Source organism: Heterodontus francisci, chromosome 38 (assembly GCF_036365525.1).
Source record: "Heterodontus francisci isolate sHetFra1 chromosome 38, sHetFra1.hap1, whole genome shotgun sequence".
NCBI classification, from domain to species: domain Eukaryota; kingdom Metazoa; phylum Chordata; class Chondrichthyes; order Heterodontiformes; family Heterodontidae; genus Heterodontus; species Heterodontus francisci.
This window is the reverse complement of record NC_090408.1, coordinates 45,266,060-45,285,047: the sequence shown is the minus strand read 5'-3', so window position 1 is coordinate 45,285,047 and position 18,988 is coordinate 45,266,060. Positions and strand designations below refer to the sequence as shown.

Below are 18,988 nucleotides of genomic sequence, written 5' to 3'. Positions count from 1 at the left end.
GCAATAAGGGAGCTGAATTTCAAGTTTCGACAAACTTGGTTGGAGGAGAAAGGAAAAGAACAACATAGGAAATAGGAGCAGAAATAGGCCATTTGGTCCCTCGAGCCAGTTGCACCATTCAACTAGATTATGGCTGATCATCTACCTCCACCATTTTTCTGCACTATCCCCATATCCCTTGATATCTTTAATATCTAGAAGTTTGTTGATCTCTGTCTTGAATATGCTCAATGACTGAACCCCCACAGCCCCCTGGGATGGAGAATTCCAAAGATTCACCACCCTCTGAAGAAATTCCTCCTCATCTCAGTCCTCAATGGACTACCTCTTAGTCTGAGACTGTGTCCCCTGGTTGTAGAGCGCCCCTCCCCAGCCAGGGGAAACCTCCTTCCTGCAATAAGTAAATTAGACTCAAAAAAAGGCCCACTAGGAAGGATGAGGAACTTCAGCAATGAAGATAGATTGGAGATGTTAGGACTGTTTTCTTTGGAAAAGAGATTTGATAGAGGTATTCAAAATCATGAGGGGTCTGGACAGAGTAGATGGGGAGAAACTGCTCCCACTCATGAAAGGATCAAGAACAGGGGGGCACAGATTTAAGGTAATTGGTAAAAGAAGCAAAAGCGACAGGAGGAAAACCTTTTTCACGCAGGCTAAGGTCTGGAATGCATTGCCTGAGAGTGTGGTGGAGGTGAGTTCAATCGAGGCATTCAAGAGAACGAAAAAATTATATGAAAAGGAAGAACGTACAGGGTTATGGGGAGAAGGCAGGGGAGTGGCACCAGGTGAAATGCTCATTAGGAGAGCTGGTGCAGACACGAGAGGCTGAATGGCCTCCTACGCTGTAGCAATTCTGTGATACTCCTGTGCATTAACATTGCTTTCTCATGAATGTTAACTTTGAGCTTGGGTAAACCTGCAGATTTGTGGCACATTTACTTTTCTGACTTCAATTTTTTTCTAAAGTGTTTCGGCATGCATTTGAACTTTTTACTTTTATAAAGTGAACTGACCACTGTACCCTTGAAATAACTGGCTTTAATTGGCTGAAAGATGTTCAGATACTATATTGATCCTGCTACCTCTCTGGAGTTGCAGCTGTTGGTGTGCAGCAGCAGGTGAGCTGCATGTAGTGCAGCCCCTCTCACCAGCCTCTCTCTCATTAAACTCGTGCTCAGTCACTCCAACTGAATTGTTTAAATTTATTGCTCTCCTTTTAAGGTAACAACCTGCATATTTAGCTAGCTGTTAATGAACTTACTGCTGCTTTTTGTTTCAGTGAATTTGGACAATTAGCAGTTGATTTACTGGATCAGTCCTTCAGACAAGATGAAACAATGGCCATGAAGTTGCTGACTTACGAACTGAAGAACTGGAGCAACTCGACTTGCCTCAAGTTAGCTGTTCACTCGAGACTTCGCCCGTTTGTAGCACACACGTGTACCCAAATGCTGCTGTCAGACATGTGGATGGGAAGGCTGAATATGAGAAAAAATTCATGGTACAAGGTAAAATTGCCACGTGCTATGTTCTTTTATGTTGGGAGGAGGAATGAGAGCGATGTGGTGGATAAACTTTGCAGAAAACTGGCCACAGGCTGAATGGAATAAAAACAGAAAATGCTGGAAACACTCAGCAGATCTGGCAGTATCTGTGGCGAGATCGATTCCGATGAAAGGTCACAACTGAAACATTAACTCTGTTTCTCCTCAGAGGCTGTCAGACCTACTGAGTATTTCCAACATTTTCTGCTTTGTTTCAGATTTCCAGCTTCCGCGGTATTTTGCTTTGACTTTAATGTTTTGGGTCTGTGACCTTTCATCAGAACTGGGCAAAGTTAGAAATCTAGTAGGTTATGAGCAAGTGAAAGGGGGTAGGGTGGGGAAGAGAACAAAAGGGCGGCGCAGTGTCTAGCACTGCAGCCTCACAGCTCCAGGGTCCCTGGTTCGATTCTGGGTACTGCCTGTGTGGAGTTTGCAAGTTCTCCCTGTGTCTGCGTGGGTTTCCGCCGGGTGCTCCGGTTTCCTCCCACCTCCAAAGACTTGCGGGTTGATAGGTAAATTGGCCATTGTAAAATTGCCCCTAGTGTAGGTAGGTGGTAGGAGAAAGGTGGGGATGTGTTGGAGAATATGGGGTTAATGTAGGATTTGTATAAATGGGTGGTTGTTGGTCGGCACAGACTTGGTGGGCCGAAGGGCCTGTTTCCGTGCTGTATCTCTAAATAAAAAAATAAATAAAAAAAATTAAAGAAGGAATGGTCTGTGATCAGGTAGAAGGCAGGAGAGATTAAATAACAAAAGGTTTCATGGTGCAAGGCTTAAAGGGAGTGGTAATGGGACAAGTAAAGAAACGAAAGATGCCTCTAGAGGAGGTGTGAATGGCAGGTAGCTGCTGTCTGAAAGTAAAGGAAATAAGAGTAACAAAAGAACACCAAACCAGCAAAAAAAAAGCAACAAAATGGGGGCAGAGGTTATGATCTAAAACTGTTGAACTCAGTGAGACCAGAAGGCTGTAAAGTGCCCAGTCAAAAGATGCGGAAGTGCTTTTCCTTGCGCTTGCATTGAGCTTTATTGGAATGCTGTAACAGGCCAAGGACAGAGAGGTTAGAATGGGAGCAAGGTGGAGAATTAAAATAACAGGTGATTGGAAGCTTGGGATCATGCTTTTGGACTGAAGGGAGTTGTTCCACAAAGAAGTCACCCAGTCTGTGCTATGGGCTTCCCCCATGTGGAGGAGACCATATCATGAGCAGAAAATACAATATACTAAATTGAAAGAAGTTTAAGTAAATCAGTTTCACCTGGAACGAGCATTTGGGGCCTTGGACGGTGAGAAGGGAGGAGGCAAAAGGGCAGGTGTTGATCTCTGTGCTTGCAGGGAAAGGTGTCTTATGAAAGGGAGGGAGTTTTGGGGGTGATCTGAGGAATGGACTGGGTGTCAGAGAGAACTGTCTCTTTGGAATGCTGGGAGGGGAAGATGTGTTTGGTGATGGTATAGTGCTGAAGATGGCAGAAATGACTGAGGATGATCTGTTGAATACAGTGGCTGGTGGAATGGAAGCTGAGGACAAGAGAACCCTATCGTGTTTCTGGGGGGAAAGGGGAATGGGCGAGAGCAGAAGTGCATGAAATAGAACGGACACAGTCTCATGCCCTGTCAACCACGGTGGGGGGGAATCCTCAGTTGAGGGAACAGGAAGATCTATCGGATGTGCTAGTGTGGAAGGTTGCATCATCTGAACAGATGTGACAGAAGCTGAGAAACGGGGAGAATGGAATAGAGTCCTTACCGGATTCAAGGTGTGAGGAAGTATAGTCAAGATAGCTGTGGGAGTCAGTGTGCTTATAATGAATATTGCGTGATAGCCTATCTTCAGAAAAGAGGCAGAGAAGAGTCAGAGACTCTTGTGAAGGCAAGACAAGGGTGGAAAATGGAAGCAAAGTTGATGACGTTTTCCAGTTCCGGGTGAGAGCAGGGAGCAGCACCGATGCAGTCATCAATGTACTGGAAAAGGGGATGAGGGAGGGGACCCAAGTAAAACTCCAAACAAAGAATGTTCCACATATCCTACAAAAAGCAGGTATAGCTAGAACCCATTTGGGTACCCATAGCAACATCTTTTATTTGGAGGAAGTAAGTGGAGGTGAAAGAGAAGCTGTTCAATATAAGAACATGTTCAGCCAGGGGGAGAAAGGTGGTGGCGGATGGGGACTGGTTGGGCTTCCATTCAAGGAAGAAGTGAAATGCTCTCAAACTGTCCTAGTGGGGGATGCAGCTGTAGAAAGATTGGTTGTCCATGGTGAAAAGGAGATAGTTAGGGATAGGAAACTGTTAGTGCTCAATGGCCTCCTTTTGTAGTAAGACAAATGCATAGACCAGGGTTGGAACTGGTACAGCTAATGGAAAATGGTTTGAAGGATCCAAACTTGTGTTGAAATCTGCTCATTGATGCTTTTTTTTTGGGCAGGTTATTCTGAGTATTCTATTCCCTCCTGCTATTCTCATGCTGGAATTTAAAACCAAGGCTGAAATGTCTCACATTCCTCAAACTGAGGATGCTCATCAAATGAACATGGAAGACAGTGAACACAACTTTCAGAGCCCGACTGATCAAATATCAATGGTAAGATGGCTTCAAATAGAGTCCATGTGAATAGATTGTAACTGATATTAAAACAACTCTTTTGAGGTTGAACCTTTTTTATTACTGTTGTGACAAGTGTTTTAAACTTCTGAGCTCTGTCCTATGTTATGAAGATGCTCCCATTTTAAAATTTTTGAGGACTTGTGTATAAAGATCTGTGAAAATACCTGGGAAGATGCTGGACTTGGGTTTAAAAAAAATAGGTCACTGGAAGGTCTTAGGACTTTATTTAAAAATAAACATTTACTGGAAGTCATATGTCTTAAGCTAAGGAAACAGCAGGAGCCTTGCTGACTGTGGGAGTTGTTTACAGAGAAGTGACATGTCAAGATTTATGGTGGTCAGGAGTTTTGGACTTTCTGACTTGGGGCATGGACCGTTTTGAATGTCAGTTGGGGGTAAGCCTGCTAAGAGAGAAGCCACCAGCTCATCCTTTTCTGCCTCTTTGAGAAACTGAGAATCCAGTGTGATAGCTGAAACCCCTGATGCAGTGATTATTCTGGAAAGCCTGCCAGATTAATCCTCTGAAAAGAACTGCTGCAGGAAGATCCCAGTGACAGCCGTCTCCGTGTACCTGGACACCAGACTAAAGGATCAGCTGGGAACATTCCATATCATCTTTTCCTTCAAAAAGTGGTCCCTGAAATGAACAGTGCTGCCAGGGATCATTTTAACCAACAGTTTACAGGTTGCAATATTTTTTAAATCATTAGTATTCTCATTTAGAATTTTGTTTGTAGCAACCTTTGAAAGTAAAACAGAACAATTCTGTGCCATGCTCAAATGTACCGTTGTCTGCTTTAATCAAGTATTAGGCCGAAGTATTTTTTTGTCTTTTTTGTAAAGAGATCTCTGCAAAGGAAAACTTGTTTATTTTTTCTTTAACTGGTGTGTGTGTGTCTGTTGGGTTTGTTTAGAAGGGAACTTTCATATTGCAACCTGTGTTAATAAGCTTTGCATCTTTATTGAATAAGTCTTGTATAATTTAATAATTTTGTTCATTAAAGAAACCTGTTTGGATTTTATTCTGAGAATAAAATAGAAAAAGTATATAATTGGTAACTGGGTAAAACATTTAAATATATGTTGTGACCCGTGGAGAAGTGGAACTAGAGAAAGACAGTGCACTCCTCCAGCCTTGGTCGTAACACCTTTGTTTTTGTTCTAGCCATAGTCCCAAAGGGCCATAGGCATTTCTCCCCATGAGCGATAGTTGGTGATATATAGCTTGAGGGTCACCACTCCACTAGCATGGGGTAAGACAAGGAGGCAGGCCTTCATGAACTACTACAGCCGGTTTGGGAATTGAACCCACGCTGTTGGCATCTTTCTACATCGCACTCCAGCCGTCTAACCACCTGAACTAACCGACCCCCAACACTTTTGTACAGTCATGGTTTAAAGCCCACAACAGCACATTTGAGCATGGCACATTACTTGTTTTCCTTTCCCATACCATTTTTCAATCTCAATTCTGAGGTGACTATGTTTTGGAACTGCTCAATTTACTAACATAAAAGTTAGTATTTCTGGAGGGGAATCCTGAGGTGTCTGATCTGAGAAAGCCTCATCCTGTTCAACTAACCATCAGCAGCAAACTGGTATAGATGCCACAGACCCATTTATTGTGGGCTTTCCACTCCTGAAAGTTTCATCCTTCTGTTGAAATCTTCTACACAGTCCCATCTTTTTCACTCTGGTCTTTTGTACAATGTTATGCCAGTTGTGTTTTACTTGGGTTCTGCATTGCAACCATCTTGGCTTTTCTGTTACTATTTACTGTTTCTATTAACAAATGGTGCAAGGACTAGGGAAGCACAGATTGAAAGTTTTGGGCAAAAGCCCAAAAAAAATGAGGAAGCACTTTTATATGCAACAGGTGATAATGGCCTGGAACTCGCTGTCCACAAGGGTGATGGAAGCGGAGATGATCAATAACTTCAAGACGATGTTGGATGGCGACCTGAGAGAAATAGACTTGCAGGGCTACGGGGATCGAGCTGGAGAGTGGTACTGACTGCATAGCTCCATGGAGAGCTAGCATGGACTCGATGGGACGAATGACCACCACCTGTGCCATAAATGAGTCTGACTGTGTGTCATCTTCTTAGGCAGTCCCTCAGGAACGAGGATGACTTTCTTCCATTCCAGGGTTGTAGGTCCTTAGGTGACCACTGGAAGATCCAATTCAAGAGTGAACTATACAGTAAATGGAAAGGTCCTGGGGAAAATTGATGTACAGAGAGATTTGGATGTTCAGGTCCATTGTTCCCTGAAGGTGGCAATGCAGGTAAATAGAGTGGTCAAGAAGGCATACGGCATGCTTTCCTTCATCGGACGGGGTATTGAGTACAAGAGTTGGCAGGTCATGTTACAGTTGTATAGGACTTTGGTTCGGCCACATTTGGAATACTGCGTGCAGTTCTGGTCGCCACATTACCAAAAGGATGTGGATGCTTTGGAGAGGGTGCAGAGGAGGTTCACCAGGATATTGCCTGGTATGGAGGGCGCTAGCTATGAAGAGAGGTTGAGTAGATTAGGATTATTTTCATTAGAAAGACGGAGGTTGAGGGGGGACCTGATTGAGGTGTACAAAATCATGAGAGGTATAGACAGGGTGGATAGCAAGAAGCTTTTTCCCAGAGTGGGGGATTCAAATACTAGGGGTCACGAGTTCAAAGTGAGAGGGGAAAAGTTTAGGGGGAATATGCGTGGAAAGTTCTTTACGCAGAGGGTGGTGGGTGCCTGGAACGCGTTGCCAGCGGAGGTGGTAGATGCGAACACGATAGCGTCTTTTAAGATGTATCTAGATAGATACATGAATGGGCAGGAAGCAAAGAGATACAGACCCTTAGAAAATAGGCGACAGGTTTAGATAGAGGATCTGGATCGGCGCAGGCTTGGAGGGCCGAAGGGCCTGTTCCTGTGCTGTAATTTTCTTTGTTCTTTGTTTCTTTGTGACTGAATAGTCCAATTCTGGATCTTGGAATAGATTAGAATCTCAATTTGCTGATGACACCAAACTTGGAGCTGCGGCAAACAACAGTGAGGATGATATGAACAGCCTGCAACAGGACATAGGCTAGCAGAATGGAAAGAGAGGTGACCCGTGGAATTTAATACTGACAAGTGTGAGATGCATTTTGGCAGAAAGAATAGGGAGTGGCAATATGTACTTAATGGCACAGTTCTAAAGTGTGTGCAGGAACAGAGGGACCTGGGATGCAGGTGCATAGATCTTTGAAGGTGGCAGGATATATTGAGAGTGGTTAGTAAAGTGTATGGGATCTTGGGCTTCGTAAATAGAGTCATTGAGTACAAAAGCAGGGAAGTTACGCTGAACCTTTATAAAGCTCTGGTTAGGTCCCAACTGGGGTATTGCATCCAGTTCTGGTCACCACACTTCAGGAAGGATATAAGGGCCCTTAAGAGGGTGCAGTGGAGATTAACCAGAATGGTTTCAAGCATGGAGGATTTTAATTAAAAGATTAGGTTGGAAAAGCTGGGTTTGTTCTCATTAGAACATAGGAGATTGAGGAGATATTTAATAGTGTACAAGATTATGACCGGTTTAGATAAATTAGACAAGGAAAAACTGTTTCTATTAACAAATGGTGCAGTGACTAGGGGACACATTGAAAGTTTTGGGCAAAAGCTGCAGGGGGAATATGAGGAAGCGCTTTCATATGCAACAGGTGATAACCTGGAACTCGCTGTCCACAAGGGTGATGGAAGCGGAGATGATCAATAGCTTCAAGACAATGTTGGATGGCGACCTGAGAGAAATAGACTTGCAGAGCTATGGGGATCGAGCCGGGAAGTGGGACTGGCTGCATAGCTCCATGGAGAGCCAGCATGGACTCGATGGGACGAATGACCACCTTCTGTGCCATAAATGACTGATTCTGTGTCGTCTTCTTAGGCAGTCCCTCAGGAACGAGAATGACTTTCCTCCACTCCAGGGTTGTAGGTCCTTCGGTGACTGAATAGTCCAATTCTGGATCCGTGCACACTGCCGCAGGTGGTGTTTGAGGCGAGTGAATGGGATGCTCGAAATTCCAAACCCTCCTTCCTCTGTTTGCACTTGGTCGCTGCTTGGGCATGTCGACGTTGTTCGAATTGGCTGGCACAGTTGCGGATGCTTCTCTATTTTGGGTGGTATCGGGCAAGACATTCCCACGAATCGGAGATGTCATATTTTTTCAGGGAGGCTTCAAGGACATCCTTGTCACTTTTCCTCTGCCCTCTGATAGCTTCTTGCCGTGACGGAGCTTGGAGCAGAAAGCTTGTTTTGGGAGTCTTGTCAGGCATGCGGACGATGTGGCCCGTCCAGCGTAACTAACTAGCTATGACCAGTGTCTTGATACTGGGGATGTTGGCCTGAGAGAAGACCCTGATATTGGAGCGCCTGTCCTGCCATTGAATTTGCAGGATCTTGCAGAGGGACTGCTGGTGATATCTCTCCAGGGCTTTGAGATGTCTGCTGTACAGTATCCATGTTTACAACACATACAGGAGGGCAGGTAGCATTGCGCCTTGTAAACCATGAGCTTGGTGCCAGGTTTGAGGTCTTTGTCATCAAACACTCTTTTCCTCCAACGACCAAAGGCTGTGCTGGCACACCGGAGGCAATGCAGAGTTTCATCATCAATGTCTGCCCTTGCTGAGAGGAGGCTCCCAAGGTATGGGACATGATTAACATTGTCCAGTGGTTCACTGTGAATCTTGATAGTCGGGGGGGGAGGGGGGGGGTGGGGGGAGGTTGAGGTGGGGTGCAGTGTTGTGCTGCGGGTACAGGCTGGTAGAGGACCTTTGTCTTCCGGATGTTTAGTTTAAGACCCACTCTTTTTCATACGCCTCCGTGAATGCATCGACGAGGGTTTGAAGCTCGGCCCCCAAGTGTGCATATGCAAGCATTGTCAGCATACTGCAGCTCGATGACAGAGGTTGGAGTGGCTTTGATTCTGGACTGGAGGTGACGTAGGTTAAATAGTTTGCTGCTCGTCCTGTAGAATAGATCTACTCCGGCAGAGAGCTTCAAGGAGATGAGATGGAGTGTTGCGGCAAGGAAGATGGAAAAGAGCGTTGGTGTGATGACACAGCCTTGCTTGATTCCAGTTTGCACTCTGATTGGGTCAGTGGCAGATCCATTGGCGAGGATTGCAGCTTGTATGGCGTCATGCAGCAGATGGAGGATGGTGACAAATTTCTTCGGACTGTCAAATTTGAGGAGGGTGTTCCATTATCCCTCCCGGTTGATGGAGTCGAAGGCCTTTGTGAGGTCAAAGAAGGCCATGTATAAAGGTTGCTGCTGTTCCCTACATTTGTCTTAGCGGCGCAGTGGTTAGCACCGCAGCCTCACAGCTCCAGCGACCCGGGTTCAGTTCTGGGTACTGCCTGTGTGGAGTTTGCAAGTTCTCCCTGTGACCGCGTAGGTTTCTGCCGCATGTTCCGGTTTCCTCCCACACCCAAAGACTTGCAGGTTAATAGGTAAATTGGCCATTGTAAATTGCCTCTAGTGTAGGTAGGTGGTAGGAGAAAGGTGGGGATGTGGTAGGAAATATGGGATTAATGTGGGATTAGTATAAATGGGTGGTTGTTGGTTGGCACAGACTCGGGCCTGTTTCAGTGCTGTATCTCTAAATAAAAAAAAAAATAAATAAAAAGTTGTCTTGCTGTGAAGATCGTGTCCACTGTGCCTCTTGGACAGAATCCACATTGTGATTCCTGTAGGAGCTCTTCAGCCACTGGGAGGAGGCAGTTGAGAAGGACTCTCGCGATGACCTTCCCTGTGGCGGACAGTAGGTATACCGCTCTATAGTTAGCACAGTCGGTCTTGTTGCCTTTTTTGAAGATGGTCACAATTACAGCATCTCTGAGATCCCCTGGCATTTTCTTTTCCATCCAGATAAGGGAGGAGAGACCGTGTATTTGTGTCAAGTGTGCCTCTCCACCAAATTTTAGAATTACAGCGGGAATCTCATCTATGTCGGCAGCCTTTTTTTCAGCTGTCGGATGGATTTTTGATCTCCTGTCAGGCTGGGGCTGTGCTGAGGTCGTGGCGGGTAGCATGCTGTGGAATGTGCTCGAGGGCACTCTCATCAAGGACTGAGTCGCGATTGCGAAGATCTTCGAAGTGCACCTTCCAGCCTCTTGCTATTCAGTACTGGTCACTGTTCTCGCAGTGATACCTCCTTGCACAGTTGGTCATTTTGATTCATAACTGTAATTCTAAGCTATGCTGGTGGAGGGGGAATAATCTGTGTATGTTTGATAAACTTTGTACAATTACTGGTACGTTTTTCCACAAATTGATCTGACTTTGAAAGTTAGCGTCTCTCATCCGACTTCCACATTCTAAGAATTAGATACTCGAATAGTGATGAGATTGTGTTTGCAGTTAGTCTGTCATGAAGGGATGGAGATGAAAAAGATGGGCAGAGGTTGATGAAACATGAAAATGCTGTAGAAGAACACTAAAAGCCTACGTCGAGAAGGAAATATAAACCGAAAATATGACTTTTTTTTTTTAAAGTGCATGATTCAGAAAAGGGAAAAGTAAGAAGTATTTCTTGTATGTTTGTGATAATATGGACAATTATGGAAAACACGTTTAACAATAAAGTTGTTTCTGTCTGGATGGTTGACAAAACAGGTACTGTGAACTAATGGTGTTTTACTTCATTTGCCATTTAAAACCAAAAGTATTGAACAAATCTTGACGAAAGTTGGCTCATTATCATGCAAAGCATGTCAAAAACGCCAACTAGGTTTTAGGGACATTGACGCCAAGGTGGTGTCTAGTTGCTCTGATGCTTTATGGTGAGCGAGATGAGCAAGTCCGCATCAGTAGCAGATAGGGTGTTAGTAACAGCTCTGTCTTCGTCCAAAGAAATCTATTTAGATAATACCTTGGCTCCTGCTGGAAGGTCGGCCTTCCAACAGAAATCTATGCAACATTGATGGCCTTCTGAGCTGCGTAGTGCTGCAAGAAAGTGTAGGTGGATTCCCATCAACAGAGGCTAAGGGTATAACTGCTTTGATGCAAAAGGATGGGTGAGGAGGTTAATAACATTTACAATCTGTTTTTTGGTTGGAGGTTGTATGTCTAAGTAACAACTGCACTACCTGTGTACATAGAAACAGAAAATAGGAGCAGGAGTAGGCCCTTCGAGTCTGCTCCGCCATTCATTATGATCATCCAACTCAGTAACCTGTTCCTGCTTTTCCCCCCTATCTTTTGATCCCTTTCACCCCAAGAGCTATATCTAACTCCTTGAAAACAGTGTGTTTTGGCCTCAACTGCTTTCTGTGGTAGCGAATTCCACAGGCTCTCCACTCTCTGGGTGAAGAAACTTCTCATCTCAGTCCTGAAAGGTTTACACTGTACCCTTAGACTATGACCCCTGGTTCTGGACTCCCCCACCATCAGAAACATCCTTCCTGCATCTACCCTGTCAGTCCTATTAGAATTTTATAGGTTTCTATGAGATCCCCCCCCCTCACTCTTCTGAACTCTAGCGAATATAATCTTAACTGACTCAATCTCTCCTCATACGTCAGTCCCGCCATCCCAGGAATCAGTTTGGTAAACCTTCGCTGCACTCCCTCTATAGCAAGAACATCCTTCCTCAGATAAGGAGACCAAAACTGCACACAAAATTCCAGGTGTGTATAATTCCAGCAAGATATCCCTGCTCCTGTACTCTCGCTATGAAGGCCAACAGACAGAGTTCTGTAAAACTAGCCTGGCACCCTGTCATAACTAATTAAACATATAATGCAAAAAGTTGTTGAACTGTTCAGTTCAACTCATTAGAAGCCATTTTTCAATCTGAGGCAATAGTCACACTTTATGCATGTCATTGTACATTCGGGAAATGTTTGGAGGCACTGCATGATCACACTTGGTCAGTTTAAAATATAGGGAATTAAAAAGTACACAAAATGGGTGAATTGTAGGACTGAAATTGATTCAAAAAAGGTTCTGCGTTCCCTTCTTATCTGCCTAATTTTTCATAATGCCCGCTACATCTCCTGTTAAGATTTAAGCCTTGCGCCACATTCTCTATATAATGAACCAACTTGTATAGCAGTACAATAATTCCAGAACATTTTTTCTCCGATATTGTGCAGGAGGTCTTCAAAGAAGAAGGAATCTGTGACCACCATGAGATGAAACATGAAGATGCAGCTCTGACTAAACCAAGGAGGCTGCCTCTCACTAGAAAATTCTATTCCTTCTACCATGCACCAATTGCAAAGTTTTGGTTTAACACAGTAAGTGATGCAGTAGAACAAAAGATATATGCTGCTTCTCCCCCTGTTTTTAGCATAGGTCAATTAGGAATTAAAAAAAAAAGTTAAATCTTGTTTCACAGACATCTTTTTAATTTGAAAGTGATGATTTCTGATGTATAGATTCAATTATTTTGTGTTTCCATGGAAGTTATTTTGAGATTTGGAAGCTGAACCAGCCATCAGTTTTGGGGTCCATGGCCGTTGAATGAAATAAGTAGTTATGGAAAATAAAAGCAAAATGCTGCAGATGCTGGAAATCTGAAATTAAAAACAAAGTGCTGGCAATACTCAGCAGGTCAGGCAGCATCTTTGGAGAGAGAGAAGCAGAGTTAACGTTTCAGATCTGTGATGACACAGACCTGAAATGTTAACTCTGTTCCTCCCTGCACAGATGCTGCCAGACTGGCTGAGTATTTCCAGCAATTTTCTGCTGTTGAGGAAAAAGTGGCTTCAAGAGAATAGGTGGTGGCAAAAAAAAGGGCTTGGTGCTAGCTGGTGCCAAGGGTTAGAAATGTGCTTCATCGCCTAAGGATTTTGGTATGAATCCAGCCCCAACAGATAAAGTCATCGCCATTAACTGCATGCGTCCCATGTGAAATTATTCTGGGTAACCGACTCTTCAAAAACTTTGAATACAAAGTGCAAAACTATTCAGAGCTATTTGACACAAAGTTGTCAGTTTGTTGAGATGCTTAAGGGTTACACATTCATGAAATAGAAACTGACATATAAGTAAGATAAGTAAATTGCAATATGACACAAGTAACAAAAGGAATAAATGTAATCATTTTCCATTGGGAAAAGTATGTAGCCCATGAAAGAGTGTTAGTGCAGATTGACGCATTATGGATTTTTGTTGGTTGTTTGAGAAAACTAAATAGGATTGCTTGATTGGCACCCATCCACCACCTTAAACATTCACACTCTCCACCACCGTCACTAAATGGCAGCTGTGTGTACAGTATACAAAGATGCACTACAGCAACTCTCCCACCCTCCTTCAACCTTCCAAACCACCTAAAAGGACAAGGGCAGCAAAGATACGGGAACACCACCACCTGTAAGTTCCCCTCCAAGTCACACATCATCCTGACTTGGGTATGTATCGCTATTCCTTCACTGTCACTGGGTCAAAAACCTGGAACTTCCTTCCTAACAGTGCACTGAGTGTACCTACACCAGATGGACTGCAGTGGTTTCAAGAAAGCAGCTCACACCATCTTCTCAAGGGCAGTTAGGGTTGGGCAACAAATGTTGGCCTTGCCAGTGTCACTCACATCCCATGAAAGAAAAAGAATCTGCAAAAATGGGTGTCACCTAAGGACGAACCATTGTTTTATATACTATGGTTTTTGTTGGACTCTGAAGCATGTTTTGTTTTGGGTCTCCATCCCTAAATTTAAAATAGTCTCTGATACAGTATCTAGGTCTTCCATTTAAGCAAGTTTCCTGAAATATTGAGTTGACCAGGAGGCAAATGATCATTGCTCTATCCTGAGGCTTACGATTGTAACCAAACATCATTTAATTACTTTTCATATAGGGGGAATGCTGATTGATAATGTTTTTATTGACAAGATTAAAGATGAAAATATTTGACAAAATTATTGCATTCTCTTCTTTAACAATGGAAAGTAGCACCCAGTGTCTTGCAAAGATAAGCTAAGAAACTTTGTGGGAGATGTGACTAAAAGTAAAATTATTTCTAGGACTAAAATGACACTGCTTAAAGGAATGAATATAACTTCAGGAATGCTGTGCCTGAAGTATGGAGGGCTAGTTTGAGGGATCTGTCACTATTCAAAACATTCAGTTGTTATAATTTTAGAAAAAAATTGTTTCCCTTTATTTCCAGTTGGCCTATTTGGGATTTCTCATGCTGTACACCTATGTTGTTCTGGTAGAAATGAAGAGTTTACCATCAGTGCAAGAATGGATTGTGATTTCCTTCATTTTTACCTTGGCTATTGAGAAAATTAGAGAGGTGAGGATTGTTTTTTTTTAAATTCTTAATTTCCACAGTGTAATATTATGTATAATTCACTATGTTCTGTACCATTTTTGCTAAATTGTTTGGTAAAGGTGACTGTATTTGTCTGTGGAGTCCTCCCAAAAGCTCCCTGAGCCTCACTAACCTGATATAGGCTGAACGAGATACTTAGCACCCTGGTACTCTTCTAAGTCCGGAACTGCAGTTTCTACTCCATATCCAGTCTGTGACTAAGACCGTAAAGTTGTATCTTGGGATCATGCCCTGCCCTGCTGGATTGCTTTTTCCTATGCTGACTATCCCACCTCCACCATTCATAATCCTCAAGTGAATCCAGAACTCTGCCCTGAAGCCGCTCCCAACACAAGTACTACACACCTATCACCTTTATCTTTCTCCCAAATTTTCTAGTTCATTTCCCCATGAAATAGATTCTCATTTCTATTTCAAATCTCTGTTGCTTCTCCCTGTCCTTTTTTGGGGAATTTTCGCATGCAGAGCTCAAGCCATTGTTCCAAGTCTGCCTTACTGCTTTTCTGCATCACCATGAGGGGTTGAACCTTCAGTCATTACTCCTCGATGCACTAAAACTCACTTTCGAAACCTCTTTGCATGCCTTCAACGTACTGTTTGTTTTTTAAAAAAATCTTGTTTGTTGTACCACTTTTGATTTTTTTTCCTCTATTCCTTCTCCAACTTTTATTGTCTACTTGTCCACTGCTCTGCCCTATAATGTATCTAGACTTAGAGTCATAGTTATACAGCACAGAAATAGGCCCTTCGGCCCATCGTGTCTGTGCCAGCCATCCAGCACCCAACCACTTGAGTGCAATATTTAGTCATTTCAAGCTCTGCACGAGTTAATGGGTAATTTTGCATGTGATAGAAGTCTTCCGTTGAATTTATAGTTTTGAAATGTAATCTATTATTTTTTTGGCTTGTCAATGGGGATTATATAGTTTTTAAAAAAAAAAAAATTTGTTTGTGTTTAGATCTTCATGTCAGAAGCTGGAAAGATAAATCAGAAGATCAAAGTCTATTTCAGTGATTATTTCAACATCACTGACACACTTGCAATTGTTTTATTTTTTGTTGGTTTTGGACTAAGATTTGGAACTGGGCAAGTGATGATTGCTGGGAGGATAATGTATTGCCTCAACATTATATTTTGGTATGTGCGACTTCTGGATTTCCTGGCAGTCAATCAGCATGCAGGGCCCTATGTCACAATGATAGGTAAAATGGTAAGTGAAACAGTTGGAAACTTCAGTGATTTGTTTTTGTTTCTTTGAACTTCCAAGTATGAAATTACAGGTGTCCTGTCATGATGAGCTCTTACAATCCAAAGGAGATGTTCATATTAAGTGGTATTAGATTTTAACAGACCTGTCTGACCAGGCAGTGAATCATGGAGTGTCGCACAGATCAGTGGTGGCCTCAGCTATTTACAATTTATATCAATAACGTAATGAAGAGACAGAGTAATGTATCTAAGTTTGCTGATAATACAAAGCTGGGTGGGAAGGTAAGCTGTGGGGAGGACACAGGCTGAAAGAAATGTAGACAGATTAAGTGAGTGGATAACAAGATGGAAGATGGAGTATAATGTAGGGAAGCTCAAAGTTATTCAGTTTGGACATAAGAATAAAAAAGCAGAATATTTTTTAAAAAGTTGAAAGTCTTCCTGTTCTGAGACTTGGGTATGCTCATACAAGGAATGCAAAAAGTTAGCATGCAGGTACAGCAAGCAATTAGCAAGGCAAATGGCTTGTTGGCTGTTAGTGCAAGGGGATTGGAGTACAGGAATAAGGAAGTCTTGCTATAATTGTAGAGTTTTGGTGAGACCACATCTGGAATACTCTGTGTAGTTTTGGTTTCCACATTTAGGAAGGATATACTTGCATTGGAGGCAGTACAGAGAAGGTTCAATAGAGTCATAGTCGTACAGCACTGAAACAGGCCCTTCAGCCCACCAAGTCTGTGCCGACCAACAACCACCCATTTATACTAATCCTACATTAATCCCATATTCCCTACCACATCCCCACAATTCTCCTGCCACCTACCTACACTAGGGGCAATTTACAATGGCCAATTTACCTATCAACCTACAAGTCTTTGGCTGTGGGAGGAAACCGGAGCACTCGGCGGAAACCCAAACGGTCACAGGGAGAACTTGCAAACTCCGCACAGGCAGTACCCAGAACCGAACCAGGGACCCTGGAGCTGTGAGGCTGCGGTGCTAACCACTGTGCCACCCAAGATTGGTCCCTGGGATGAGGGGGTTGTCCTATGATAGGCTGAGTAAATTGGGACTATATTCTCTGGAGTTTAGAATAGCGAGAGGCGATCTCATCGAAACATACAAAATTCTAAAGGGGCTGGAAAGGGTAGATGCTGAAAGACTGTTTCCACTGGTTGGGGAATCTAAAACATGGCATAATCCCAGGATAAGGGGCCAATCATTTAGGACTGACATGAGGAGAAAATACTTCACTCAAAGGATTGTGAATCTTAGGAATTTTCTACCCCAGAAGGTCTTGGATGCTCCATCTTTGAATATATTTTAAGCTGGGATAGACAGATTTTTGGTGTCTCAGGAAATCAAGGACTATGGCAATCAGGCAGGAAAGTGGATTTGACTCCTAAGATCAGCCATGATCGTGTTGAATGAATCTACCTGTGAAGCGGCCTTCAGTGATCTATGGACAAGTATACCGAGGTCCCTCTGACCCTCGATACTTCCTCAGGTCCTACCATCCATTGTATATTCATGTGCCTTGTTAGTCCTCCCAAAATGCATCACCCCCTCACACTTCTCAGGATTAAATTCCATTTGCCACTGCTCTGCCCATCTTACCAGCCCATCCATATCATCCTGTAATCTAAGGCTTTCCTCCTCACTATTTACGACACCAATTTTCATGTCATCTGCGAACTCGCTGTTCATACCTCCTATATTCACGTCTAAATCATTAATGTACACTACAAACAGCAAGGGTCCCAGCACCGATCCCTGTGGTACACACTGGTCACAGGCTTCCAATCGCAAAAACAACTAAGGCAATTTTGGATCCAATTTGCCAAATTGCCCAGGATCCCATGGGCTCTCGCCGCCTTAACCAGTCTCCCATGCGAGACCTTATCAAAAGTCTCCCTGAAGTCCATGTAGACTACATCAACTGCTTTACCCTCATCTACACATCTAGTCACCACCTCGAAAAATTCAGTCAAGTTAGTTAGACATGATCTCCCCCTGACAAAGCCATGCTGACTATCCCTGATTAATCCTGTCCCTCAGAATTTTTTCCAATAGTTTCCCAACCACTGATAGATTCACCGGCCTGTAATTACCTGGTTTATCCCTGCTACCCTTCTTGAATAATGGTGCCACATTCGCTGTCCTCCAGTCCCTCTGGTACCTCTCCTGTGGCCAGAGAGGATTTGAAAATTTGTGTCAGAGCCCCTGCTATCTCCTCCCTTGCCTCACCTAACAGCCTGGGGTACATCTCATCTGGGCCTGGGGATTTAACCATTTTTAAGCTAGCTAAAACAGCTAATACTTCCTCACTTTCAATGCTGATATGTTCAAGTATATCACAATTCTTCTCCCTGATCTCGACACCTACATCGTCCTTCTCCATAGTGAACACAGATGGAAAGTAATCATTTAAGACCTCACCTATGTGCTCCAGCACCACCCACAGATTGCCACTTTGGTCCCTAATGGCCCCCTACTCTTTCCCTGGTTATCATCTTGTCCTTAATATACTTATAAAACACCTTGGCATTTTCCTTTATCTTGCCTGCCAGTGTTTTTTCATGTCCCCTCTTCACTCTCCTAATTACTTTAAGTACCCCCCTACACTTTCTATACTTCTCTAGGGCCTCCGCTGTTTTCAGCGCTCTGTATCTGCCATAAGCCTCTTTTTTTTTTTTCTGATCCATTCCTCTATATCCCTCGACGTCCAGGGTTCCTGGACTTGTTGGTCCTACCCTTAACCTTAACGGGTACATGTTGGCTCTGAACTCTCATTGTTTCCTCTTTGACTCCCACTGGTCTGATGTAGACTTTCCTACAAGTAGCTGCTCCCAGTCCACTTTGGCCAGATCCTGTTTTATCATACTGAAATCGGCCTTCCCCCAATTCAGTACCTTTATTTCCGGTCCGTCTTTGTCCTTTTCCCTAACTACTAGAATTATGGTCACTATCCCCAAAATGCTCCCCCACTGACACTTCTACCACTTGTCCAGCTTCATTCCCTAGGATTGGGTCCAGTACCACCCCTTCTGTTAGGACTTTCTACGTACTGGCTCAAAAAGCTCTCCTGTATGCGTTTTAAGAATTCTGCCCCCTTTAAGCCTTTTGCATTAAGACTACCCCAGTTGATATTGGGGAAGTTGAAATCCCCTACTATTATTACCCTATTATTTTTACACTTCTCTGAGATTTGCCTACATATCTGCTTCTCTATCTCTCCCTGACTGTTTTAGGCCTGTAGTACACTCCCAGCCATGTGATTGCCCCCTTTTTGTTTTTAAGTTCTACCCAT

General features: G+C 43.5%; 1 protein-coding gene across 6 annotated transcripts in view; it reads left to right on the top strand.

Moving 5' to 3' along the window:
* Positions 1-18,988, top strand: part of trpm7 (transient receptor potential cation channel, subfamily M, member 7) — a 208,811-nt gene that overhangs the window by 108,775 nt on the left and 81,048 nt on the right. For all 6 annotated transcript variants that reach the window (XM_068018326.1, XM_068018322.1, XM_068018325.1 and 3 more), the window contains 5 exons: positions 1,280-1,508; positions 3,968-4,123; positions 12,281-12,424; positions 14,301-14,429; positions 15,428-15,679. In XM_068018326.1, the coding sequence (XP_067874427.1) occupies positions 1,280-1,508; positions 3,968-4,123; positions 12,281-12,424; positions 14,301-14,429; positions 15,428-15,679 (910 nt within the window). The remainder of the gene's footprint in view (positions 1-1,279; positions 1,509-3,967; positions 4,124-12,280; positions 12,425-14,300; positions 14,430-15,427; positions 15,680-18,988) is intronic.